The sequence below is a fragment of the Notamacropus eugenii genome, chromosome 3 (genome assembly GCF_028372415.1).
Source record: "Notamacropus eugenii isolate mMacEug1 chromosome 3, mMacEug1.pri_v2, whole genome shotgun sequence".
NCBI classification, from domain to species: Eukaryota; Metazoa; Chordata; class Mammalia; order Diprotodontia; family Macropodidae; genus Notamacropus; species Notamacropus eugenii.
The window spans coordinates 486941971-486969808 of NC_092874.1; the positions used below are offsets into that span (position 1 = coordinate 486941971).

General features: G+C 54.8%; 1 protein-coding gene across 5 annotated transcripts in view; it reads left to right on the top strand.

Moving 5' to 3' along the window:
* TRANK1 (tetratricopeptide repeat and ankyrin repeat containing 1) overlaps window positions 1-20889 on the top strand; it is a 46917-nt gene extending 26028 nt beyond the window's left edge. For all 5 annotated transcript variants that reach the window (XM_072599222.1, XM_072599224.1, XM_072599221.1 and 2 more), the window contains 9 exons: window positions 169-315; window positions 801-957; window positions 1439-1527; window positions 3276-3379; window positions 3480-3612; window positions 4719-4864; window positions 8787-11854; window positions 13480-13578; window positions 19564-20889. In XM_072599222.1, coding sequence (XP_072455323.1) covers window positions 169-315; window positions 801-957; window positions 1439-1527; window positions 3276-3379; window positions 3480-3612; window positions 4719-4864; window positions 8787-11854; window positions 13480-13578; window positions 19564-19664 — 4044 coding nt within the window. In that variant the 3' untranslated portion in view covers window positions 19665-20889. The remainder of the gene's footprint in view (window positions 1-168; window positions 316-800; window positions 958-1438; window positions 1528-3275; window positions 3380-3479; window positions 3613-4718; window positions 4865-8786; window positions 11855-13479; window positions 13579-19563) is intronic.
* The last annotated feature ends 6949 nt before the right edge of the window (window positions 20890-27838 follow it).

Below are 27838 nucleotides of genomic sequence, written 5' to 3' on the forward strand. Positions count from 1 at the left end.
TCCCCTTGCCTTGAGAGCCCCATGGATGGTGGCTGACAGGGCATGGAGGTTGGGGGCAGCGGGGGATGGGGGCAACAGAGTGGAGGGCACTCAGTTATGACCAGGCTGCTCTGAGGCTAGCAGCTGGTGTCAGGTGTGAAAGCCCAGCTTTCTTGTGTTATCACACAGGCCTACAAGGAGTGGAAGATCATCTCCTCTTTTGTACCTTCCTCTGAGAGCCGCAGCGAGGAGAACAAGCCACTAGTGGAAGTATCCTTAGAGAGGCCACACACGTCCCCAAGCCGACCCCAGCTGCTCAATGTGGAGGCCTACAAGGTAAGTGGGGCTGGGGGTCCTGGGTGTCATGCCACCAGCCCCTGGAGCCACCAAGGATCTGTCTTCAGGGCCCCAGGGCCAGCCAGATCACCTTCTGTCTGTACTCTGTAGGGCTGTCCTGGTTTGGGTGCCCACCTCAGCCTGGAGGACTTAAGCAGATGGACAGATGGCTGCCCCTGGCTGGGCCCTTTCTTGGCCTGTCCCCTCCCCAGCCCTCAGTTCTTGGGGGAACCCCCACAGGAGAGTGGAGCCTGGGGCTGGTGACTGAGGAATGGAGTGCCTCACCTCATGGGGGGCAGATGATGGGGTGCTGCGAAAGGAAATGTTAGCGTGATACTTACCTGCCCTCAGTCAGATGGGTCACCCCAGTAGTGACCTCACAAGGAAGGCTCAGTCCCATCAGCACATATTGATTATGCCCAAGCCCTGGTATGTGCCCTTCAGAGGCATCTATTGCTGAGCTCTGTGCCCGCCTCACATTGCAGCTTCTCAATGGCGAACTGAAGCAGCTGTACACTGCCATCACACGTGCCCGTGTCAATCTCTGGATCTTTGATGAGAATAGGGAAAAGCGGGCACCTGCCTTTAGATACTTCATCAGGAGAGACCTTGTACAAGTGGTCAAGACTGACGAGAACAAAGGTAAGACCGGGGCCTGGGACGCTGGGGGGCATCCCCCTCCCCAGGTCCCCTGCAACAAGACCTTCTGTGCATGCGGCTGGTCCAAGGGAAGGTTGGGGTTATGGGGTGATGCGCCCTTGAAGGGGCCCTCTTATCTCATAGGACTCAACAAGGGGAGGGCTTGCCCCCCTGCTAACCCCCAGAAGCCTCACAGGCCTCTGGCCCCCTGAACTGGAGAGGCCCTGGCTTTGCTGTCCCCTCAGGGCTTGGGGGTGTCCAGTCTGGATCCCCCACTCATTCAGTCTGTCTTGGGCCTCTTTCCTCTAATGTAAAATGAGGGGTTCGAATGGCCCGACCTGGAGGTATGCTGGCTGGGTCTGCTTTGGTCAGGCCTTGAGTCTGTTCTTCCGCCTCCCTCTGCCAGCTGGGCCTAAGGAGACCACCGTGGCGGGGGGGCACCAGCCAGGCACGGGAGGCCCACGCAATCTTTGCTTCTGTACAGATTTTGATGACAGCATGTTTGTGAAGACATCGACTCCCGAAGAGTGGATTGTGCAGGGAGATTACTACGCAAAGCACCAGTGCTGGAAGGTGGGTCCCAAGGTGCCAGTGCTCTGTAGAAAGGCTGGGGAAGGTGTGGGGCCCTGGCCTGGCAGCCTGTGGCTGGGTGGGCCCCTCTCATTCCCTTGCACACTGACTCGCTCACTTGCTCATTAACAGTAACAGGAATGACTGTCGTTTACATGGCGCTCACTGGGGACCAGGAATGCACTTGTTCCCCTGGGCAGTGATTCATTCATTCTCTCCCTCACTTGTGCTGTGCAGGGCTCTGCTCCCTGGTGGTCTGCTTTTTTCCAGATTCTGATTATCTAACAGCCCTCTGGGGCCCGACCTGGACTTGTTGCTCTCCCCTCTGCTGCACAGCTGGTATTTCAAAGCCCTATGGGCATGTCTCCCAGGTCCCTCTGGCTGAAGAACTTGTCCCCTAAGGGTCATCCTGCAGGGATGGGCCTCATGGTCAGGCTGGCACCACCTCCATCTGTCCAGCCTTGTCTGATCTGGTCCTCTTGACAGGAGTAAAGGATAATATCATGTGGGTAGAGTCCAGAACCAGGAGGAAGTGGATGAGGCCTTCCCTTTGGACAGCAAGCAGCTGTGCTGACCCCATGGCGTGTTAGAGGAGGCCCAGAGAAGCCCTACAAGCTTGGTCCCAGGCCCACAGAATGGCTGCTCAGGGGTGCCAAGTGTGGGTGGGATCCTGGTGGCTGACCTCCATGGGTGAATGGGGATGCACTGGCAGCAAGGCTTCTAGAGGCCATAGTCCTGTCCTTAACTACTTGGCCAGGGGTCCAGCTGGCATTGTCTGGGCAGTGGGGGGCCCAGGAGCCTCTTGGTCATGGCTGGCATGCTGTCCATTATTGGCTGTGGTGCCAAGGGATGGAGAGATGGGGCTCAGGCCCTGGCTCACCTCTACCTCCATCTGCTTTGGGTAGGACAGATTCCCCATGGGGGAATTAGACCAGGGAGGACTAAGCATTTATGGAGGATCTGCTATGTGTTGGGCCTGTGCTGGGCACTTTATGAACATCTCATTTAGTCCTCACAACAATCTGGGAGGGGAGTATGGTTATCATCTCATTTTATAGTTGAAGAAACTGAGACAAACAGAGTTTAGAGTGACCTGCCCAGTGTCCCGCAACTAGTGAACATCGGAGGCTGGATTTGAACTCAGGTCTTCCTGACCCCAGGCCTAGTACTCTGTCCACTAAGTGACCAGATGCCTCAGGCCCCTAACTTTGTGCCTTGACATTTCTCTGCCTATGGTAGCATAAGAACCCGTGGTGATGGGCGTTGGCTTCCTAGACCCCAGACCTGGAAATGGCAAAGACTGAGTGCTGTTTCTATGGGCCATGGCCTCTTACAAAGGCTGTTGAATGGGAGCAGGGACAGAGCTCCGGGTGCCACTGATTGAGCCTGCTAGTTGACATGCCCCAAGACTTTCTCCTGTAGCCTAGAGCAGCCTATACCAGAGTCTTCTCTGAGCTCCCCAAGCCTCGCTCAGGTCCTCATCTGTGAAGTGGGTTTGATAGGAACAGCGATGTAACTTCCCTCCCCAGGGAAGCAGAGTCAGTTTCTTGATGAAGTAGGGAGCTTTCAGGAGCCTGCTCCTTGGGAGTGGGCAGTGAATACCCCATGGGGGAAGGCGCCCCTGGCCTTGGTATAGTGAGGGCAGGCCAGGCCCTCCACAAGGCATGCTCTAGTCCTGCCCAGAGATGGGGAGGCAACCCCCTGGGCTGAACACCTTCCTCCTCGCTCATGGACCCTGCTCCTCTCCCCAGGTGGCAGCCAAGTGTTACCAGAAGGGAGCTGCCTTCGACAAGGAGAAGCTGGCTCTGGCCCATGATGCTGTTCTCAACGTCAAATCCAAGAAAGTCAGCCCCAAGTGAGGGAGTAGAGCCTGTGGACAATGGGGTGGGGCCAGGGTGGGCTGGGTTGGCAGGGGGACCTGCTCACCCTCTCCCCCTTCTCCTACCCACCCCCAGGGAGAAGCAGATGGAGTACTTGGAGCTGGCCAAGACCTACCTGGAGTGCGGGGAGCCCAAGCTCTCCCTGAAATGCTTGGGCTATGCCCGTGAGTTCCAGCTATCTGGCCTCCTCTGTGAGAAGCTAGGAAAGGTATGGGTGGCTAGCACGGGAGCGGGAGGGGGAACCGCCTTGATTAAGACTAGTGCATGTGTGTGTGCTGTCATGCACTGACTCTGGGGGAGGGTGCTCCCAGCAGGGGGCCCTGCCTGGGCAAAGCCACCAAGGTGGGATGCTGAGTGTGCGAAAGAGCAAGAAAGAACCAGGTTCTGAAAGGCTCTCAGTGTCCATCACCTGCGTCTCTTTTGTCTTGGGGGAATGGACAGTCCTCGAGAGCAGGGTCTGGTAAGGGCAGCCCCAGACAGCCCAGGGCCTGCGGCCCACCGCATAAGTGTGTGGGAGGACCGCTGCTCTCTGGTTTCCCTGGAAGCCACCTCAGGTCGTGGGTCAGCAGCTGTGGACGTTGTGCCTGGTAGCCCCCTCAGCCCTGACTCTTGGCCTGCCACACACATGTGGCTAGCCACCATTGATGGGGCCACTGCCCACAGACCCCTCGGCATGAGGAGGAGAGACTCAGGCAGCCAATCCACAGAGAGCTGATTAAGTGTTTGCCTCTGCTGGGGTGGGGCTCTGGACTAAGTGTGGGGGGCCCTGCCCTTGAGGGGCTTACAGTGAAGTGTGTGTGGGGGGAGAGTGGGGGGCAGACACCTGTGTACAAATAGGACCCAGGCAGAGATAGTGCAGGGTCATCTTGGGGAAGGCCTGAAGGAGGCCAGGGACTCCTGGGCTGGGCGGTACAGGGTGGAGTCCTTCTAGGCAGGGCCTCAGGCAGGAGCACGGATGTTGCCTGCCAGGAGCCCCTGGAGGCCTGGGCCTGGAAGGGAGAAGGGGGCGAAGGGGAAAAGGGCCCTTGGAGTGGATCTCAGTGCCCATGGGGGGCCCCTGGAACTTGAGAGTGGGTGACCCCACTTTGGTGGCTGAATGGAGGCTGGGTCAGAGTGGAGGGAGACCTGATCCCCCAAGCAGCTGGAGCCATGCCCAGACCTGAGGGGATGAGTTGCTACTGAAAGTCCCACAGGAGGGTGGGAAAAGGGCTGTTGGCCTGTGGGGGTGCCATTCGCCCTTCTGGGCACATCTCTTCAGAGTTTGCAGTGGATAGTGGGGAGCTCTCCTCCCCACTGTGCCCTCCTGTGCCCTAGATCAAAGATGCTGCCTACTTCTATAAGAGAAGCCAGTGCTACAAGGATGCCTTCCGCTGCTTTGAGCAGATTCAGGAGTTTGATCTCGCCCTCAAGATGTACTGCCAGGAGGGACTCTTTGAGGAGGCCGCACAGGCCGTGGAGAAGTAGGTGCTTCCCTTGTGTGTGATCTCTCTCCTCTGTGGGAGACCTTGGTGTCCCTGGCCCGGCCCCCTCGCCGCTTTGAGCTGTACGCTGGGCTCTGGCTCGGGTCTGTGTGGGAGCTGTGGAATCCCTGCTGGGCTCCCCTGCATGTCTAGGAGAGCCCTGAGCAGCCAGGTGCTCGAGGGGGAAATGGCCAGGTGATGACCTCCCTCGCTTCTGGTGCAGGGAGGCGGGGGTCCTGCTCGGCCCTTTGCATGCGACCGCTGTGTTTGGGGGTGGGGGGGAGGGTGTTTACCGTCCGCCATTCTCCCCTTGACGTGCTCCTGCCTGTGTCCGAACAGTGGCCTCCGTTTGGGCAGAATTGGGAGTGGGTATGGTGAGGATATGCTGTGACCTGAATAGCAGAACAAAGTAGGAGAGAGGCGTGCTCTGTGGCACCTTGCCCACCTGAGGCTGGAGGAGAAATCTTAACCCAGCAAGGGACAAAGGCGATCCCAAAAGAGAAGCTAACAGCAGGCTGAGTGCATGAACAAAATCAGTGCAGCTAGGACAAGAAGGAACGCTGTTGATAGGGAAAAAACCCAAACCTTTGCATCAGATGTCTCTGGTTGGGGTCTGATACCCGGCACAAAGCCGGAGAGCCATTCCCCAATGGGTCGGCGGTCAGAGTGACAAGTTCTCTACGGAAGAGTGGCAGACTTTTAGCAGCCCCCAGAAGCTTGGGCCCGTCTGTAAGAATACGAAGAAACCATTCAGAATACCGAGGGCTCCCCCAACGGTGGAAGGCTCTGGAAAAGCAGGCATGCCCGTGTACCCTTGGCCCAACTGTTCTTGAGCACAGTTGGGAATTTTGCTCAGAGCACGACCCAGAGATCCCAGGCCCACGCCCCAGGGGGCCGATGACCCAAACATTGCCGTGGATGCCCATCGATTGGGGAATGGCTCATTCCGCACGCACGCGGTGGCCCATGCATGTCGTGGAGCATTTCTGCGCCAAGAGACATGAGTGCAAAGAAGGCGGAGAAGCATGGGAAGACTTTGGTCAGCTGATGCATGCTTGTGTGAGCGGAGGCAGAGGGAGCACACCAGTGCGAATGGAGAGGCCCCCAGAGAGAAGGGGGGCAGGAAGTGCCCCTCCCTACCTTCTTGGCAGAGGTTGGGGGCGGGGGGCCATGGGTGAGGAGCACGGCACACACGGTCAGATTTGCTTGATGTGTTGGTTGGTTTCACTGAACTGCTTTCTCTCTTTTCATTCTTTATTATAAGGGATGGCTCCCTGGGGAGCGGGGAGAGGAGGGTAGAGAAAGAAGTTAAGGTGACTCAAACAAGAACTGCCCCACCCAGAGTAGGAGCCCCACTCAGGGTGCCCTCGCTGTGGTGGGTCTCACGATGCCCTACGAGGTTTACCCAACCTGGCCACGGTCACGTCGATGCCCGTGGGGTGGGCTTGTCTTGGGCTCCCAAGACCCCGAATAAAGTGAGTCAGAGTGGGCCTCTGCCCTGACTGCCGACAGCAACACACTCGCTCTCTGACCGGATCCTCGAGCCCCTGTCTCCCTCTGGAAGCTGCGTTTCCCCAGCTCCAAATGGTGCCATGCAAAGGGCATGCACTTTGGAGCAGGAAGACTGGGGTTCTCCCATCTCCGCTGCTTAGTAGCTGTATTGACTGTGGTAAGTCATTTCTCTCTCTCTCAGCCTCTGTTTTCCTGCTCTGTCAGATGGGGCTGACACCACTTGCATTGCTGGTCCGTCAGATGGTGCGTGTGTGTGCGCGTGTGTGCGCGTGTATGCGCGGCATGTCGCCAGCCCAGAGCGCTGTGTAGGGGTCAGTAGGAGTCCGTTCCTGTGGGGGTGAGGACTCTGCCCTTCACCCCTGTTGGGGGAAGGCAGCCTAGTGGGGGGGCCTGTTTTCTGAATGAATGGTGGCTTTCCTCCTGTCCCAGAAGGAGGCTGTTGGATTTTCCGACTCTCAGAGTAACGTGGGCTCAGAAGTCGGGGGCCTCGGACTTGCAGCCTGCGCCTTGCCCTTTATGCCCTGTGGCCTGATGCTTGCTCTCTTGGGAGCAGTGGGGAAGTGATTGTCTTCCCTGAACCCTGGACTCCGAGTAGGGGGAGAACCCAGGATCGCTGAGGCTCTCCCCAAACATTCAGAAATGAGGAAACTGGCCTAGAGAGGGGGAAAGGACTTGCCCAAGGTCATCGTGCCACCATTGGGACCTAGACCGTCGCATTCCAGAGCAGGGCTTCTCCACTGTGGGATGGGGAGCAGGTCTGAATGAGCTCAGCTCCCGCCCAGTGAGTGAGTGAGGGACCTCTCTGTTTAGTGGTAGCCCCAGTGCCCAGGTGTTCCTGGGGGCCGGAGCAGGGATGGACTTCTGTCTTGGGCAGGCAGACAGACAGTATCGTCTTCTCCCCAACCTTGGGTCCTGGTTCTGCTGGCTGCAGTCTGCCAGGGGACCTGGGTCTGAGGCTAGGGTGAGAGCATGTTGAAGGAATGAATGAAGAAAGCATTTCTTAAGTACCTGTCGTGTTGTGTAGACTCTCCTTCTTTCGAGGAATTCCCCTTTTAATGGGGGCAGGGGGTCTGGGCTGGGGAGCCACTGGAGCCATGGAGCAATGGCTTGTCTGGCGATTTGTCACCAGGCTGGGGGAGCAGGTGTGGGGTGGAGCCAGGGTGGCCTGGCTAGCTTGGGCAGGTTAGGGGAGCGGGACTGCTTAGTCTCCCCAGAGGCTGCCTAGATGACCAGGGTCAGGGGGTGTCATTCTGTTGTACCTGGGCCCCAGACGCTCCCTGTGGCGTTCCCTGAATCTCTTGGTGACGTCACAGTGTTGAACCCAGTCATAACCCGGGGTGGCCTTGACTGGCCTCATGCACAGAGCTTCAGGACCCTCATTCTACATGCATTTGGAAAAGGGGCTGAGTAAACCCAGGCCCCTGGGTGACAAACCTTGGCTGCTCATTGACAGGAGAACAGACTTTTATCAGGGAGGAGAAATGTCTGAGCTTCATAAGGGAGTGAGTGTCCTGTGAGGGCCAGGGCGGCGCTCTGGTGGCCCCCAGGGCTGAGCCATGCTCCTGCTCAGACAGCAGCCACCGTGAGGAGGATCCCAGCAGGAGACTGTGTAGCAGTGCGCCTGGGGAGCCCGTCCCTTCTGGTAGAGCGGCGCCTAGCACGCCCCTTCGTGGGAATACCAGGCCCCACTTCCTCATCTGCCCCAAGCGATGGGGCTGTTGTGACCCAGGGAGTAGTCTGGGTTGAGTCCAGCCTTGGACTCAACAAGGTGTGTGTGACCCTGGGCAAGTCATTTTTCCTTGGGCCTCTTTCCTCATCTGGAAGTCATCATAACCATAGTACAGTGATGCTCGGAGAAGTCGTGTGGAAAGCAGTGCCGCATATGGTCACAGTTTATTATTGGGCATTTTCTGACGAGAGGACGGAGCAGGTCTAGGTCCCTGTGCTGGGCCCTGAGTGGCTGATGTGCATGAGAATGGGAGGCAGCAGCCACTTTTAAGCAGGACTTTTGGCCCTCTCCTGTGGACCAGGCCCTGGGCTGGGTGTGGGGAGACAAAGGCAGTGTTCCAAGTGCCAGGGATAAGCACTATGGCACCTGTAGCCAAGGTATTTTCACACCAGGCTTTTCCCGACGTCCCCCTCTCCTCCTCCCATCTCTTGGTTCCACTGAGCATCCTGCTGGGTGGATGGTCTGGGCTGTCCTGTGTTGTCCATCCCCAAGGCTGGGGCCACCCATGTGTCTCTTGGTCTGTACAGTAGGTTGTATGTTGTCTGGATGTCCCGCTGGGTGGATGGCCTGGGCTGTCCTCCTCTTTTCGTCCCTGAGGCTGGGTGTGTCTGGGAGGGTGGGGCAAGGCCGTTAGACCACCTGTCCTTAGTAAGCGGCTCTTTGTATCTTTTGGCCTTGCAGGTACGAGGAGATGCTGAGGGCCAAGATGCAGCCCGTGTCTAAACTGTCCTATTCCGCCAGCCAGTTTTACCTGGAGGCCGCGGCCAAGTACTTGAGCCTGAACAAGACCAAGGAGATGATGTCTGTCCTCTCCAAGCTTGACACCGAGGACCAGTTGGTGTTCCTCAAGTCCCGCAAGCGCCTGGCTGAGGCCGCTGCCCTGCTGAAGGGGGAGGGTCGCCGGGAGGAAGCGGCCCTGCTCCTGAGACAGCACGGCTTCCTTCTGGAGGCCTCGCGGCTCTCAGCTGATAAGGACTTCCAGGCCTCCTGCTTACTGGAGGTAGCGCGCCTCAATGTGGCCCGTGGCTCCCATGTGGAGGACACCAAGGCCATCCTGAAGGAGGCCCTGGCCCTCTGCCACCAGACGGGGCAGGGCATGGGCATCGCCGAGGCCTACTTCCTGCAGGGGGTGCTGCTCCAAGACTTCCCGCGGCTCAAGATGGCCTTCTACAAATTTGTCCACCTCAACCACCCCGCAGGGGCAGTGGAGGCCCTCTACGAAGCCATGCGCCATTGCCGGCCCAGCCCTGACAGGCTGCTGGCCTTGGCGCCTGGGGGCCTCGAGGCACTGCTCCACATGGTCAGGGCCCTCAGGAGGGTGACCAACAATGCCGAGAAGGAGATGGTCAAGTCCTGTTTTGAGTTCTTTGGCGTCTTGCAGGTGGATGTCCAGCACTGCCAGATGTCCCAGAATGAGCCTGGGCCTATCCTGAAGATCATTTTTGACTTGAACCCGAGCTTGAGAGAGAAGAAGGTCAAAGATCACCTGCTGGTGGCCATCGACAGCGTCAAGCTTGCCCTGACCAAACACCTGCTCACACGGCTGTGTGAGATCTCACGGGGCTTCCTGGCTGTGCACTACCCTGGCATCTGCAGGAGGTTTGTTGCTGGCCTGCGGTGCGAGGACCCTGCCTGCAGGGACTTCCACCGACCCCTACGGCGCGGCGAGGCCAGGACCATCGTGCTGTCAAGGATGCACCTGGCTGCCCTCAATGGGCAGCTGCTTGAGGCCAGGCGGGCATTCCCCAAGGTGCTGGCGCAGGAGCTGGAGGAGATTGACCACCTCCTGACTGCTGATGCCTACAGTTTGTGCAAGGCCTTCCTTGACATCGTCTTTCCCCGGCATTTCCACCAGAGGATCATGTCAGAAAACCCTGTGGCATGCCGTGAGATGCTTCGGCCAAGCTATCGCTCCTTCCGGGCCTACCGTGTGGCCCTGAAGGAGTATGTGCACTTCCGCTTCCAGCATGAGCATGCCCGCGGCCAGCGCGAGTCCACGGACCTGTGGCTGAATGCCATGCAGGCCTTGGTGTTGGCCTCCAGCTACCCTGAGGAGTTTGAGAAGCTGCTGCATCAGGTGGAGGAGGACTACAGCCGGGAGCTGAGAGCGCTAGGGCCATGGGCTGCAGAGCCCGATGAGTGGGCCTGGGCTAAGGGGGCAGAGGGCAGGTATGGCATGTTGCTTCCCCACAAGGACGTTGAGAACACCGAGAAGATGCATCTGTGTTTCATCCGGCTGCTGCAGAGCTCCCTGGACCGGCTGTATGCATCCCGTGACCCTGAGGACTGCAAACGCCTCTTCTTCCGCTTCATGAATGTGCTGGTGCGGCGCTGCAAGGAGCCCCTCGTCCCTGCCATTGGGCACACACTGGCGCTGCTCGAGTTCCAGTTTGTGCACTGCAGCGCTGTCCTGGCGCGCCTCTGGAAGAGCATTACACTCTGCCTGCCACGCAGCTATGTCGCCCTCATGCACTACTGGGAATACCTGTTTGGCAAGAAGGATGAGGACAAGGAGCTGGGTGACGTCTTTGCCATCATCCAGGAGTACAGGCCCAAGGATGTGAACCGTGCCATCCATACTTTCCGCTCCCACCTTGCCTACTTGGCTCGCGTGCTCTGCGGCTGTGAGAACGGTGACTTCGATGTCCTGCTGGACGCCTTCAGCGATGTCAGCTGCGTGGTGTCGGGTGAAGCCGAGCGTGCCATCGTCCTGTGCCTCGTCATGCTTGTCAATGCTGACGTGGTCATGTGGCCCTTCTGCAGGCCTGTCCTGTGCCGACACTTTCAGGAGATCGCCTCCAGGCTGAGATTCATGCATGCGCAGTTCCCCTCTGAGGTGCCTGACCGGCTGCTGAAGGTGATGGACAGGGTGCTGGCTGCTGTGGACATGAAGGCAGTGGCTGAAGCCCTACAGGGCCTCCTGTATGAGCGTGATGAGGAGTACCTGATGGATTGCTCCTGGCGCTGGGACATGGGGCACGGCTGGGGCCCTGTGGTGCATGGCCTCTACTTTGAGGAGGTTGACCTGAACCGGCTGCTCTGCCTCCGCCCTGTGGAGTCCTTTGCAGTCGACCTTGAGGCTGAGTTCGACCGTGATGAGCCCATGGAGGAGAGAGAAGACGTGCTCACCTCCATTGTCTTCCAGAAACGGCGGAAGGAACTACAGAAGATCTCCACCCGCCGCAAGCTCCGGAAGGTCTGCCTTGTTGTCTCCCTCTGCATCAGGTGGTGGCGGCGTGCATGTGCTAAGAGGGAATCCTTTTGGGAGGAGCCCCGCGAACTGGGTACCGGCAGCTTCAAAAGGGCCGATGTGGACAGGACACAGTGCGACCTGTGCGGCGTCAAGTTCATTCAAGGCCCGGAATGCTACTTCAACCTGAGAGAAGCCTTTGAGGGCGAGTCTTCGGAAGGCCTGATGCCCACGGAGGCTGAGCCCACAGAAAAGGACGTATTGGAGGGGAGCCCAGACTTTGAGGCCAGTGAGTCCTACGAGAAGCATGTCCGCCTTGAAGCGCACCAGAAGAAGCATGCGGCCTACCAGCGATACCAAGATTTCTTCCGTTTGAGGGTGGAGCCGGCCATTGGTGAGGGGAAGCTGATGGTGAGGAATGTTGAGCAGAGTGCCTGGGCTGAGAGCCATCTGGGCTCCAAGGAGCACAACAAGATTCTTCAGAGGAAGATACTGGAGAACATCAGAAGAGTCTCTGACGCAGTGGAGGACGTCTACAAGCGGAAGGCCTGGGCTGACGGTAAGACTAGGACCCCTCCTCCCAGACTGTGGCGCCTACTTGCCTGGAGCTCACCTCCAGCACCCTGGGGAGACATTCTGGGGCCGGGCAGTGGGAGCCGGGAGCTGGGACACAGTCGGAGGCGGTGGGGGTGAGGTCCTGAACGGAGATGTGAGGACAGAGCACTGAGTGCCTGGAAGGGCGGTAGGAAGACTCCAGTCTCCATCACAGCAAATGCCAGGAGTGCCCTGAAGGTTCTGTGTGACTTCATCAACTCCGGAGCCCAGGAGTCCAGAATTTGGGAGAATTCATCCCAGGTTTGGCTCATTCACTCTGAAACTAAAATAGAGCAGAACTCTTGCTGAGCTTGATGTGAGTATGAGCAGTGATAGAGGAAGACAAGCTTGTTTGTGGCCATTTTCTGTGCCCCCCGACCCCAACCCCTCCCAGCTGTATTCAGCTAAATGTGACTGCCCTTCTCCTGTAGGGCAGCCTGCCTCTGGGCTTCTTCTCTTATTTAATGCTATTTTTCTGAGCCTTGGGAATCATCCAGGAGTCTTTTTTCAATATCTTCTCAAGATTCAACCCCAGTTCTTTAAATATCAGTTAGAAACTTTCTTTTCCAATAACAATGACTTTTTTCTCAACATATTAAAAACTATGACATTTTTATGACTCTCAGAATGACTTAATATATTCAGTTCAATAACACAAAGTGATAATCAATCTAGATTTAGGTATATGTGCAATATTTTGACTTAGAAATGCCCCAGCCAGAGTCGCCTTCAACCTTCGTAGGCCTGGCTGACTCCTTTTTTGTGAAACATCAAGTCTCCAGTATTCAATTTCTCTCAAGATTTTGAGTAAATTCTCTTCTGAAAAGTCCTCCTTGCAAGATAAAAAGTCAGAACAGTTTCATCCCAAAAGAAGATCTCTCCATCTCCTTTCTCACTGTCTTCTGCGCCTTCTTGGCCACAACAAGGAACAGTTTCTTCAGCTTCTCTCAAGCTATCTCTCTCAGTAGTCTTTCTCTACAGTTTACCTCCTACATCCTCCGTAGAAACAAAGTAAAAGTACACGATGTCTCCCTGACTCCATAGGGAGAAGCTCGTCATGGCAAGGCATTGTTCAGAACTGCCAGCAGGACCGCCTTTTCCACAGCATTCCATTTGGCTCCTCCAGTTACAGGGCAGGAGTCTCTGTGAGGGAGGCATTAGATGAGATTTTGGTAGGACCTAGTAAGACTTGACAGAGTTGATGTTACAAAGTGGGAATACCTAGATGTCTTTAAGTTTCAGAATTCAGGCTGTTGAATCATTTTCCTCCATACTCTGGAGCCAGTCTGTGGAATTGAGGAGGCTTGCTTGGAAGCTTTGCTTTGGGAGATTTCTTATGACTCTTAATATTATGGTGTGTTTACTAAAAAAAATCCGTTAGCTAGAATTTCTTCTTGGTTGAACGATTGGTCAGATGCCAGGCCTCCTGGCTCCTGGCCAGAGAAGGATGCAGCTGGCTGCAGCTCGCTAGCAGTTTCCTTGAGGGGGCCCACACAGTGTGGCATAGAGGGGGTTGCGTGCGGGAACCACCTGTCGACATTCCTGCTCCTGCTTGTGTGCTTAAAACCATGCATGCTTTTGTTTCTGTAGCCGAGGAGACGATGACTAGGCTGGTTAACATTTTGACCAATTCTATCAGTGATGCTCGGGAGTGGCTGAAGAAAATGGAGGACCGTTTGAAGGAGGAAGGTAAGGATGCTTTACAGTGGCATTGGCAGCTTTCAGGTGAGGGGAACTAAGCTCCAGCCCCAGAACGGAGACCGCTGGATGGACACCAGGGACCATCCATCCCTCGTCATCTCACGTTGCCATTTTTTCGGCCACGAAGATTCACAAGGTGACATCTGAGTTCTCCCATCAGTAAATAGGGGGTGAGAGGCTTGGCGGGTACCTGGTGAGATGCTGTGCCAACTGCAGTGAGCAACCTGCTATGGGATTGGAGCTAGAATGAGGGCAACTTTGTGCTCTGCTTTCGACGTGTGTGGAAATGGTAGGGAGCTTAAGTTGCTGTTTGTGTGAGGATACAGGTGGTGAGAAGGAAACGCTTCTCAAGTGGGCAGCAGGAATCAAGAGAGGTCTGGGCAGAGGGCTAAGCCCAGAAAGCTGGGGGTCAATCCTGTGGCGATCAGGAAGGGGCGGAGAGATGAGCCAGACATCTGGGACAAGGGAAGGCGATATAGTGAACGCAAGTGGATACGAGAGGTCAGTGGTCAGTTGCAGAGGCGAGGCTGGCAGGACCGGGAGCTGTGTGGTCTGCAAGGAGGTGGCTGACCAAGAAGCAGCCCCTGGCAGCATGGGGAAGGGGCAGTTGAGGGACTGATCTCCAGGAGGTTGGGGGCAATGACCGTGAGCCCCCGAGAAGCAAAGCTCTAGGCATGTGCTCGTGATTGGGGGAGGGGAGGTGCTGCTCCCTTGGCTGCCTGTTACGCAGCTCTGGGCTCCCTTGAAAGGCCCTCAGGGCCCGTCCTTGCAACATTCCTGACTCCATGGCCCTCTTCCCGGTTTGTGTGATTCTTGGCTTGCAGGGACCTCCAGATCACAGGAAGGTCAGGCTCGAGCCAGGGGCTTGGCCTTTCCCTCTGTCAAAGCACCGGGAAACCAAGGGGCGTCTCCCATGGAATGACGAGTTTTTCTCTTGACCACAGAAGTGGACATAGCAGGTGTTTCTTCATTTCTCTTGAGTAGCACAAGAGGCCCAGTGTTGTGGTGGACGGAGGACAGCAGGGCCTGGGTTTGGGTCTTGGCTGTGACTGAGCAGCTCCCTGTTGTGGTGGAGGGAGCTTCCTCGCCTGGGAGTTCCTTACCCCAGCAGAATCCCAGGGGTAGTCTGTGTGCAGGCATGCTGCTAGACCCAGAATCCCGAGGAGGATGATTAGAAGTGGACTTTTTTCTGTTCTTGGGCACAGAGATCATAGGCTGCCCTAGACCCCGTCTCTTCGAATATGTCTGGAGACCTGGGCTCAAATTCCTCCTCTCACATTTGCCAGTCTTGTATGGGAAAGCCAAGTGATTTCTGAGGGAAAGGGAGCTGGGGAGTGTGTCCAAGAGATGGACTGACACCTCAGACTCTTGGTGGTCTTTCTTCCCACTGTCTCCTAGTTCGTGCAGCCATCATAAAATACATACTTGGACCACCAGCCCTGAGCTAGGTGTCGTCCACCAGCTGTGGCACGTAAGAGTATAGAACTGTCTGGGTATCACTTTCAGAGCCATGAGACAGTGGCCTATGGCTGCCCCGCCATGTCCCTAGGCCTTCCCCACCTGTTTTCTCATCTGTAACCTGAGGGGCAGTTTTGTTTTTCAAATGTATGAACTGAGGCTTTGAGGTGACCTGCTTCCGGTTGCTCAGCCCAGCTCAGAGATGGAATTTGAGCCGGGTCTCCCGGCCATGAGCCCAGTCCCCGGTATCCCCCCTTTTATATGTTGCTGCCTCTTACATGGACACCATGGTGATGACTGCCTGGCAGTTTGAAGGATTTGTGGTTCCAAAGAAATTGATTCTTTTAGGACACAGACTCGGTGCCGCTGGCTCAGCTCAGGGGTCTGCAGGGGAGGCAATGACTCTGAGGACAGACTCAGACCTGGGAGCCTTCCAGTCCTTGGAGACAGTGGTCTCCAGGCTGTTGCCTGACCCCCTCTGGAGACAGGAGTCTGTGGGGCCTCTGCCTTGGGCTCTGTGAGGAGGGGTGCCCAGCAACCCTGGGCCTCCCTGGGCTGCATCACTCCTTAGAGAGAGGAGGGGAAGGGGCGAAGGCCATGGCTAAGCTTCCTCCTCTGGGTCTTTGTGGTCCTCAAGGCAGACTGGCAGGAATGAGCACGTGCTCTTGCTGGGCACTCACACTATGGCTGGTGGGCTTTGGTTTTGTCTCGGGTGTGCCAAGATGGGACCTCGGCTTCCCCTCCTCCAGGAGCTTCCTCCTTCCCTGTAGGTTTTATTGATCTTTTCCATCCTTCCCCCAGCTCCATCCCCTTCGCCTCCCAGAGAATCATCCCACATTCAATTCCCTCAACATTACCTACTGTGTGCCATGCATGGTGCCAAGTGCTATGGATACAAATGAGAAGGCTGGCTTTGCCCTTGGGGAGTTCATGATCTAACTGCATAAAAATTAGTATTTTTTAAAAAGATGAACATAGAAAGAGAAGGGACAAATTAGCCCAACCCACCTATACACGAAGAAAGTCTGAAAACTGGTGGGCCCTTCCCCAATGGGTTTGTGTGCGTGGCCTCCTCTTGCCGCAGCGTGCGTTATTTTCTTGGCTCTGCCACCTTCCCTCTGCGTGTCCCGGATCCATTACACACATCATCTTCCTTTACATTTTGGGACCATGTGCTGTTGAGCCATCGCCCTGTCCATGGGCATCTACTTTGTCTCCAGTTCTTTGCTACCACAAAAAGTGCTGCTTTGATATTTAGAGTCTGTGGGGACTTTGTTTTATTGAGGCTTCCTTGGGCTATAAACCCCAGTCATGGAGTCTCTGGGTCACAGGGTGTGGATGTTAGTCATTTTACCTGCGTAATTCCACATGACTTTTCAAAGTGGCTGTACCATTTCACAGCTCCACCAACAATGTATTAGTGTGCAGCTCCTTTCCTGCAAACCTTCCTGTTAACCCGGGTCTGTGAATTTGTGTTTTAATATTTAATATTTTCCTTTGTAATTCTCTTCATTTTATTTTACATATTGAAGGACATTCTGAGAAAGAGTCCCTGGCTTCCTCAGATGACGTCCTCGAGGGGTCGGTGACAAACAAGGCCAAGACCCTCCGCCATAGAGGGTTCCTCTGCTGGTGCCTACTTTTGTCTGCGCTCTGCTGAAGCGTCCCCTTTCACGTGGCGCCTTTCCCAGGTGCCCTCTGCTCTCCCTGTGTTCTGTGCAGACCTGCACTTGCACACATGGTCTCCTTGAATGCAGGGACTGTCAGATTGTTGTACCCCTTTCACCTTCAGTGCTTTGTGCACTGCCTGGAACATAGTAGGGGCTGGGTAAAGGCTCTTGATGGATTGGATTCTTCCCCACCCCCTGACCCTGCCATGATCCCACGTCTCCCAGAAGCCCTCAGACCTGAGAGATGTCCTAGGCTGCCTGAGCTGGGGCGATGTTGTCCTGGAGAGTCAATTTTCTCCTCTTGGGGATGCCTTGGAGAGTCACGGGAAGCTTTGGGTCTCTTCTTTGAATCATCTTTTTAAATGCACAAAGCCAAAACGCAGAGGATCACAAATGAAATGAGCAGTAGTGATGGCTGAGATAGCCATCCTACCTGGCTGAGCTCCAGCTTTACTACAGCCCCCAAAAGATAAGGGGCTGCCCTAGAGTAGAGAAGGAGATTTCCAAGCTAATTCAGAGGAGTGCCATTAAATATCTGTCATCTGTCCCCAAGAGCTTCATGGGAAGAGCCCCTTCATTTGATGTTAGGAGCTCATGACCATGTCCTCCAAGGTTGGCTGGCCACTCAGCCCTGCCCTGTGGCCAGCTTCCCTTGCCAGAGTGTTTTCTAGGGCCTTAGTTTTCCTCTGGGCCCCCCTTCTGGAGGATGGACCATCTAAGCAGGTCTTTGGGGCTAGGGTGGTCCCGTGCAACCTCTTCTCCCTTTGGTGGAGGTGCCTCTGCTCTGGGGCTTTGGAGGTCTAGACAGCAGATGCAGTGAAATGAACCCCACATGGGAGGCCCATCTAAAGTTTGAGGTGTCCACTGCTGGTTACACTTGTGCCTTTGGGCCCTTCTGAGGGGTCTCTCCTTGCATTTCTGGGTCCTAGACAAGTACCTGCTGAAGACTGGCCTGGGTCCTGTGTTGTGTGCGTGTGTGTGTGTATATGTGTGTGTGGAGGGTCTCTCCTCTGACCCCTGTGGTGAGGCACCCCAGCCTAAAGTCTTGCAGAGGGCCCACCTTATTCATGGTGACCCCTCTGGGTGAGGATGCCACCATCCCTTCCTGAGTCCGTATACCAGGCTTTTTCCTCCGCGGTGCTCTGCAACTCAGACACACTCTGGAGAACACGCTCAGTGTCTCCACTTGGCCCATCTGAGGTGGAGTTAGCCGAGAGTCCCATCCTGACCCATTCCCTGGCATGTGTCATCCCCTCTCTTTTGGTGGTGGAAATCTGGCTGCAGAATATGTGAACTGTTGGCACCAAGTGGCCTTGTGCTACTTTTCATGGTACCTCTTTGCATCCCCTTTGTTAAGGATTCACTCCCTCCCCTAGCCATACCCTCTGGAAGAGTGATAACCAAGAGTGGGAGAAGGGCTTTGAAGAGGTCAGGCACCCACTGAGGGTCTGAGTGCAAGGACCCTTGTCCTCTCTCCCACCGTGTAGGGACAGTGGCACGTTTCCTGGGGCTGTGCCCCAGACAAACCGCTTCACCTCAGTCTCCCCTGCTGTAAAATGGGTTCCCCACAGTGTTGTCATGAGGATTGGTACCTGGCACCCAGTTGATGCTGTATAAATGCTGTCCCCTTCTCGCCACTGTGATTTCACACCATTGAGGGCCCACAGTGGTCATCAAGGCTAGCCTGGCTTTCCGATGGCTGCTCCCTGCTTTGCACGGTGCCCCCTCATCCTGCTTGGCTGCCTTACCCTGCGCTCGCCCTTTCTTACAGGCTGTGAGGTTCACGGCTGGCTCGTGCCTCGCCAGGCTGGCAAGCACCTGATTGGGGCCGGTGTTGGCCACCACAAAAAGGGACGCCAGACAGCATCCCCCACCTCGGAAGCGCAGACACTCAGCTTGGGACTGATGTCTCCTGTATCTGGCTTTTTGTCATAAAGATTTAGATCATGCATGGAAAAGAGTGCTTGTATGCGTGTGTGTCTCAGGTCTGGGGTCAGGAAGACCTGAGTTCAAATTCTACCTCAGGCACTCTGTATCTGGACGTTTGCCTCAGTTTCCTCAAGTAGAAAATCGGGATGATAGCCCCTGCCTTCCAGGATGCTGGCAGGGGTCAGCGAGGTCACATCGAAGTGCCAACCATGGTTCATGGTCACTAGATGATGAGCATGTGTGGCCCCTGCAGGAAGCTGGTGTCACGGAACTGGGGCAGGGCAGGTGAGGACAGGCCGCTGGGGTCTATGGAGTTGGAACATGGCCCGACCTGGGTCTTGGCTTGGTGCCGGCCCCCAGCAGGTGCTTAGGCCGTGAGGGGTGTTGGTGCGGCTGGGGCAGGATGTTTCTTATGCCCCAGCTGTGATGGTGAATATGCACATGTATGTGTAGACACACGTGTGCATGTATGTAGTGTGGGTGTGAACATGTATCTGTGCAGTGAGGATGTGTCTGTACATACAATGTAGACATCTGTGATGTGGGTGTATGCACATTTGTGTGCATGTGTGGTAAGGGTGGGTCTGTGTGCATGCAGGTGATGAGTGGGCACACACGTGTCTGTGTATGGTGAGGGAGTCTGTGTACAGGCATGTGTTGTGAATGTGGGCATGCACACAGGGGTGTGTGTATGTGTGTGGTGAGGGTGTGTCTGATGTAGGGGCATGTCTGTGTGTGACCGCGTGGGCACACGCAGCTGCTGGTGCTTGGGGCCTTCTCCAAGGGCACTAGAGCGGATGCCAGGTGCTGCTGCCAGGCAAGGGGCTGCCTCGCCTGCCTCCCCGGCGGTTGCATGAGCTTGGTGGGCTCTGGCAGGCGGCCCCTTCACTGAAGTCTGTCTCTGGCTTTTCCCCAGGCATTGTTCAGGAAAATGAATACGAGAATGAAGTAGAAGACTTTGGGGAGCTCCGGCCCAAGAGGTTCTCCAAGAAGCGCGGCTGGCGCCGCAGATACTGAAGCCCCAGCCACACCCCTGCCAGCACCCCCACCACATGGGTGTACATAGTGTAAAGAAGGTGCCAGCCAGGCCTTTGCTTTTTTCCTGTTTGTTGCTCTGTTCTCTCGGGCCCCAGCGCCTGCCTGCGCATTTGCCCGCCTTCACTGCCCAGGAAGGGGATTTCACAAACTAAACTCCCACAGGCCTGGCTTTCTGGAAGCCTGAGGGGGTCTCCTGCACCTGAGGTATCGCTGTACCCGAGAACAGTGGAGAGGGGTGGCCAGCCCTCATGGCTTGGCCCAACCTCCGGAGCAGCCTCTGGCGCCGCTTTTTCCACCCTGTGTTGGTGGCACATGGGCATGACTTGTAAATAGCTGGCGCCGCGTGCCGTGCTGTGAGACACAGGGATGCTCCGGGGGTGGGAGCAGGAGCCATGCCCTCCTGGTCCTTCCAATGCCTGTCTCCATCTCCTGCCCCCCAGGACCGCCCCCATGGGCTGCACGGAGCCGCGGGGAGAGGGTCAGGGGTTGGATGGTCTCTCTTAGGCAGCCCTCTCTGGGAACAAAGTCTGCCTTTCCTCGCCAGCCGGCCTCAGTTTCCTGAGCTGACTGAGACGCGTCTACCTCAGCATTAGGTCAGGAATGTCCTTCCCCCGTCCTGTGGAGTCCTTGTTCTTTGTGCCCTTTCCCGGGGGAGGCCCCGCGCCCTGCGGCTCAGCCTGCCTTACGCGGTCACCCACCCCTGGTACTAATGAAGGTGAGTCCCCGGCCCCTCATGCTGGATAATCTCAAAGCCCTTTCTGATGTTCAACGCTGCCCTTCCTTCCCAGTGTTTGTCCCAGGCAGCAGATTTGCGGTCCTCTCTCCACGCCTGCCCACCCATCCGTCTGTCCAGTGCAGTCTTGGATGACGAAGGTGGCCCACCCTTCGCGGAGCACATGGGGGCTCACAGAGCATGCTGTGGAGAGAGGAGCTATCTGCGATGCCCCCCAGCCTGCCTTGAGTGCCTGAAGGGAAGAGAGGCAGTGTGCTCCCTCAGCTGCCCTCCGTCCCGCTGTCTGCTGCGGTCATTCCCTTTCTCTCCACTGTGTCGCTGCTCCTGCGGGGCCTCTCACCGGCCCTTCCGCCCCCTGCAGCTGTCTCTTTCTGGTCCTCAGTTTCATTCCAGACATTTTTATAGATTTCACTTGCCAAAAAAAAAATATTGTTGTTATCAAGTTTTTATAAATCCAGATGGTTTCTCTTACCAGCTGTCTTTTCTGCTTACTGACAGTGGTCTGGGTCTGGGTCACTCTCTGGGGGAGTGTCCACTCTGGTTGGGGGTAGGGTTGGTACCAGTGGGTGGGGGCACCTCCTCCCCCAGCTCCTGCCCTGTGTGCAGCCCCAGAACCTTCCTGGATCACCGAGCCAAGAGAGGACTTGGACCCTTTACACAGAGTGCACAGCGCTTTGCTGGTTGGCCTGGCAGCCACATGTGCTTTTAGAGGAGTCCAGGTTACCCAGGGTGGTCCCCCTTTACTGTACAGCCCCTCAGCTCTGATGCTCAGCTCAGGACCCCAGAGGGGAGCCCCAGCATTCCTCGCTGGGATGGGTTGGGGGCTCTGGAGTGATTAGTTTTCCCATCTCTGAGAAGCAGTTGTCCACTACGCCAGAGAAAAGAAAGCCTTGCTACATCTGAGACCAGACTTAGGGGATGGACAGCTGTGTGCTGATGGACAGCTGTGAGCTGTTGGGCTCCAGTGGGTGGGAGTGGTGGTGCTGAACACCTGCATGCTTCCAAGTGGGAGGCATGTCCTACTGTTGAACTTTGTGGGTCTCATCGCAGCCCTTGATTTGCCTGCGGGGCTTCTCCCCAAGGCTGCCTTAGGGTGTAGCGAGAGTCGGTGTAGTGAGAACGAGAATGGTGCAGCGAGGGTCGGCCCACCTCTGCTGTGACTTCCTGAGGAACGAGAGATGGCCAACGTGAACAACACCAGAACAAATCCAGAGTACAAGGACAGACTGACCCACTCCCCCACCCCACCCCTCACATGCACACACACTTCCTGCTTGCTCTCACATAGAAATAGCGAAGTCCTTGTGTGGGAGGGACAAATGGGAGATTCCCTGGTTGGTGCCGGTGCTGTAGCTGGTGACCTCTGCATGCACTTTGGACAACTTCTGGGGAGGATGATTCCAAGCTGAAGGGACAGACACCCTGGGCTGGTGTAAGGGAAGCCAAAGACAAAGCCAGCCCAGGAAGCGCCCCAGTGTGGGGCAGCCGAAGGGGGAAGGGCCTTTTATGTACCAACATGCATTTATCAGGCCCCTCTTGTGTGCTGGGCATTGAGCAAACAAAAACCAAATGGAAACTCGGTGGTCTGCCTTGAAGTGACCAGGGGAGACAAGCAACCCACACCTCCCACACTGGATGAAAAGTAATCTTGAAGGGGCTGGAAAGGAGAAATAACCCTCCTAACCCAATGCTGATATGTATATGTGTGAAACATGAACACATATATTTACATGTTATACATATACACACTATTATGTACATATGCCTATATACACATAACCTGAATACATATGTAACATGTACAGTGCACAATACATACATGTATACTCAGTGTATACATGTTAGATTTACATGTACAGGGTGCACACAACATGCATAAAATTATCGACATACACATTGTGTGGTTTGTCTTTCATTCTCGAAGAGGACCATGATGTCGGGGAGGTAATGCCATGACATCCAAGTGAATTGGGTTTAGGTGAGGCAGGGCTGTTCAAGGTCACCAGCCTCACTTTGTCCTCTGGAGCCAGCTGGGTCCAGTGACCAGGTATTCATTTGGATGACTGAAGATGGCCCAGGAGACAAGGGGAAACCCTGGCCCTTTAAAGCCAAGGCTTTTTAGTTCTCATTTTGAGTGAGGCAATGCCCATTCAGCGAATGGCCTCTTTAAGAAGTGAGTTAAGGGATGGCTCCTTTAATAAAAAAAAATCAAACTGGGAAGGGAAGACCCTCAGGGTTGCTGGCCAAGAGAAACAGTTACTACTGACATTCACTCTGAGCTAGAGGGCCCCCAAAGTAGGCACATACACATGCACATTATGTGCATGTATTGGAACTGTCTTAGGAAGATTCTGAGGATCACCTGGCAGGATAAGGTGCCAGAAACTGAAGTCCTTGCTCGAGCTGAACTGCCAAGTACTCAAACTAAGCTTCAGAGACCGTAACTCCAATAGGCTGGCCATGTTGTTCGAATGCCAAATATACGCTTGCCAAAAAGACTTATTTTATGGAGAACTTGCATGGGGGCAGGCAATCGCATGGTGGCTAGAAGAAACGATACAAGGACACTCTCAAGGTCTCTCAAGAATTTTGGATTTGACTGTGTGACATGGGAGACACTGGCACAGGAAAGCTCAGCATGGCGTGCCCACATCAGAAAGGGTGTTGTGCTCTTTGAGTGAAGCAGAATTGAGGCCGCACAAAGTAAACTTTGGATGCGCAGATTTGGGATATCCACCCCAAATGTTCACATGGACTATCTGTACCCAGCCTGCAGTAGAGCATTCCACGCTCTCATTGGTCTGATCAGCCACAGTTGGACACACAATGGTGATGTCACTTTGGTCCTCTTTGAAGATGAAGGACAACAACCTACATTGTGCATGTAACAAAGTATGTTTACATGTATAACATGTGCACACAGAAACACCACACAATATAACTGCACACAGACATGGATTAACATGTATAATGTGTGTATATACACAATATATACATACAATGTGCATATCAACACATTTTAACATATATTTGTCGATATAATATACATGACATACAGGGTTTCCCAAAAGTCTGAACGCAGATTTAACCTTTAACTTCAGAAGTAGAAAGGCTCCAAACACAAAAACACTTTGAAAGCTTAATTGCTCATGTTTTGTTTACACGTGGCTTTGTGGATTTTGAATCTACATTTTTAATTTTGACCGGGTGGGCAGGCAGTCCTCATACAGTTGCTGGAGGCTGTTTCTTCAGATCAGTGGATCGATGGGCAAAGCAGGTACTCCTCTTGGGGGCCACCTTGGCCACCTGATCATCTCCATGAGACTTTTTCTTGTGTGGTCAGATGTCATCAAAGCCACGTTCTTTGGATGACGGGTCACAAAGGCATCCTTTCGGCCCCCAAACAGCTGTCGATAAAAGTTTTCATAGAATTCAGAATCAACTCTAGCAATGTCTAGGATAAGATAGTTATTTTATATAATTTTAATAAGAAACACCAATATCTAAAAAAAATAACCTTTCAAAATGTTTAAGATGGTGATAACATTTTTACTTCTGGAGTTGTTAAAAATCAAAGCTGCACTTTTGGGACACGCTGTATATGACTGTATATGTGTATACACACACATAGTACTTAAAATAACATGTCTCTCTATTTTGCCTTGCTAATGAGATGCCCTGGCTGGCTTGCCCTGTTGGGGACCCTCTGACTGCTCCTTGCCTTTGTGAGGACAGTCTGGCCTCCCCCTTAGAAGAATGGCTTCGGGCTTGGGCAGCTAACCCTGCCTGAGTTTTCTCAGATGCCTAACCAGAACTGGAGGTCTCTCCCTGAGGCTGGACCAGGGGGAAAAGCAGTTGATGATTTCCTTGGAGAGAGAGAGGGGGAAAGGCTCTGAAGGATTTGTTCATGTGCCTCAGTGCTTTGATAGTTCATTTAATTTGGGGGAGCCATCCATAGGAATGAGCTCCAGCCACAACTTTCATTGCTTTTTAAGGAAAGGAGGTAATTGTGGTAATTATGATGGGCAGGGCTGAGAGAGGCAGGGCCTCCGGGGTGGGGGTTATTTCCAGGCAAGGTCTGGAGAAAAGCTGAAAATCACTGTTCTTCCCTATTAGTTCAGGCTGCCTGTTTTCACAGAACTTGGAGTCAGAATGCCTGTACACTGGCATTCCTCTTAGGGCCTGGGTTTTGGAGGCCCCTTGTGATCTGCTTCAGAGAAAGCCTCTCCTGTGCCCGTGAACCATCTGAGGAAAGCTGCTTTAGGCTTCCTTGACCTCTGTCCATCAGGACCACGGCCTGGAACACCAACCCTGGCTGGGATGTTGAGTGCCTGGGGCCTGATTTGTCTCTGGGACTGGGGGAGGGAACAGACTGATCCCCTGCTCCCTCAGGACACCCAAGGGGTCTGTTGTGCCAGGATCACTGAGGAGAAGAGTCCCATCCCTTCTCCTTCCACTCCTGGACCACCTCCCCAAGAATTCCTGGGATGAAAAGTGGTCATCTGCCAGTGTGGAAACCCCACCCCTTGCTCGCCCCCAACTCTCCCTCCCTTGTCAGTCTCACACTGCCCCTGTTCTGTGGTTAATAAACTCACCTGCAGAGCTCATTGGAGAGGGGAAGGGCTATATGTATTTGGACCATAGGGTCTTGGATGTTGAGCTGGAAGGAACCTTAGAGATCTTCGAGTCCAATGTCCTAATTTTACAGGTAAAGAAAAATTGTGATTTGCCTAAGGTCACAACCAGTAAGTGTTCAAGGCAGGACTTGAACTCACATCTTTCTGACGCTAAGACCAGCATTTCATATCCACTACCCCACAGTGACTCAATGTTGAGATAAAGATATCAACAAAACATGAAAAAAAACCCCTGCATTTCCCCGTCTCCCCTTCATCCGAGACTTCTCTCTGGTTTCATCTTCTGGTGCTTCTGGAGACACCAAGGCATCTTCACCTTGTCTCTGATGGAGCCTGGAGCAGAGAGCAGGAAGACTCCTGATCCCTCAGGGCTGCCCCACTCGGTGGCCAGTCTTCAGCAGCGTTTCCTTATCTGGTTAAGTTCTTGGTGGTGCTCATCTCCCTCCACTCCAGCCCCTGCCCTCGTCCTTGGCGACGCCAGTGCACAGGATCATGTCCCCCAAGCCCCTGCCCCTCAGTGCCCGCCGCCTGCGTGGCATTTACTCCTCAGCCCCATGGCAGCCATGGACGGAGGTTAGTTGGTGGCTATGCCCCATCACCGCTACCTCCAGGGTTCTGAACTCCCAGCTCCTCCTGTCCCTCACTCCATGCGCACGATCCTTGAGAAGGGTATGGTCACTCCGCGTATTGCTGGCGGGGACAGCCTGCGAACGAGCGGAGGCGTTTCTAGGAGTGCCAAGTCGTTTCTCCTTTGTCAGCGCTCCTGTCTCCTGTCCATACTTGTGGGAGACAGCAGTACAGACTTTGGGGGAGGGTAGTTTGTACCAACTATTTTTACTACCTTAGTAAAAACACCTTACTGAAATCTGTCGAGTCCGAGTCATTTATTGCTAGCAACAGGGGGAACACACCTATGGAGGCTCCTAAGATGAGGAAACTCAGGCTGGGGAATGTGAGCTCTCCATGGTCCTCCAGGTAGTAAGCACCAGAGGCAGGATTTGAACCCGGGCCGTCTGACTTCAGCTCTTGCCATTGTACTCACTTTCTCTAGAGCTTTTGCCTTATAAATGACCCCCATCCTTAGCCCCAAGGCTACATAATGCCCCTTCCCTCCTGCTCCCCAGGGAGCAGCCCCCACTCCACCAAGGCTTCTGTGGTTCCTGGGTTGGGGAGGAGTGGAGGAACCAAATTGCCCTGGTACTTTGTGTCCAAGGCTGATGGACAGAACAAGTGGAGCCCCCACGGGGGTGGCAGTGGGGGTCCAGACTCTCCTCGAGCCTGCGTGGGGGGCCCCGCCGGGCGCATCGGAGTCACTGAGCAGGCTTCCAGGTGCCCCTCCCTGGCTTCACAGATAGGAGACTAAAGGGGAGCAGAGCCGCAGGGCATTTTGGGTATCCAGCGCACAGAACCAGAGAGGCAGCTAAACTGGGTTCTGCCTTGGGGCTTGCATGCTGTAACTGTTTCTATTCTGGTTGTGAAAAACATGGTTTTTCGGAAAGTCACCTGGGGCTCTGGCAGCTCTGATTGAGGTAGCAAACAGGAAAGCACTCAGGAAAGGGTAGAAGCTCGGGGCCGGGGCTGGCTGCATGGGCCCCCTGGACTTGAGGAATTGAGGTCTGGACCCCTCCCTGATGTGGTTGCGTTTCTATCCCGGCTTCTCATGTCTATGCCTTTCTATAAATGCGCCTCTTTTGACGGTAGGGACTCCTACCGCTCCTTGCCCACCTAGAATCTTGGGGAACAAGGGGACAGATCACATCCACTGGGCAGCTTTCCCCAGCCGGGACTTCCCAGACCTCACCCCATGCTTCACAGCAGCTTTACCATTAGGTTGGGACTTTGGAGCCAACACAATGCCCTCAAGTTCTTTATTGGGAGGGGAGAGTCACAACTGAAAGCAGGAAGGACAGATGGCCTGCCAGGGGCATGGAGCCCACCCAAGATAAATGCTGTCATGTTACTGGGGGTGTGTGTGTGTCAGTTCTGGCCCTACCAATTAGTCTACACCCGGGGTGCTTTTTGACTCAGTTTGAACTTGAGATCAGGGCCAGTAGTGAGCAGGGAAGTTGGCACCTGGGGTTTTAGCAGACCTTCCTTAGGTCTGCCCTGACATTCCACCCCTCACCCCCAGCTTCCAAACAGGGTGTGTTTCTGGCCGTGGGGAAGACCAGGTGGAGGAAAAAGCCCCCCGGGTGTGCATTCATGAGAGAAGGCTCAGAGAAGAAACAGGGGAGGATGTTTCTCTGGGGGAAACCCAGATGTCATATCTACAGGCAGCAAGTGAGAGGTCTGTGCCCAATCAGGCAGAAAACAAGAAACAAATGGACTTCTTACTGGCTTCACATGGCGAGGGGTTTCCGAAAGAGAGGAGGGAGCACGCTAAACGAACCCAAGAAATTGATCTGGCCTGCTAACTTGAGCTCTGCTCTGAAGCTGTTCTTGCACTGGCTAGAAGTCACCAAAATCTGTTTGGTCCCAGAGACCAGCTCAGACCTGGTGGGGAGAGTATGGTGCAATTCTAACCAGAGCAGTTCAGACCATGGGCTTCCAGGTCTGCAAGCACTTTGCAGAAGTTATTTCATTTGAACATTGCAACAACAGCCCCCAAAGGTAGGTGCTGTTGTCATCAGCACCATTTTATAAATGAGGCTGAGGAAGGTTAGATGACCTGTTCAGGGTCACCATCTAGGAAGTATCTGTGGAAGTATTTGAACTCAGGGCTTCCTAATCCCACTTTGCCATTGGGCTCCCTTAAAGCGATGTTAGCTATCTTGCCCACAATC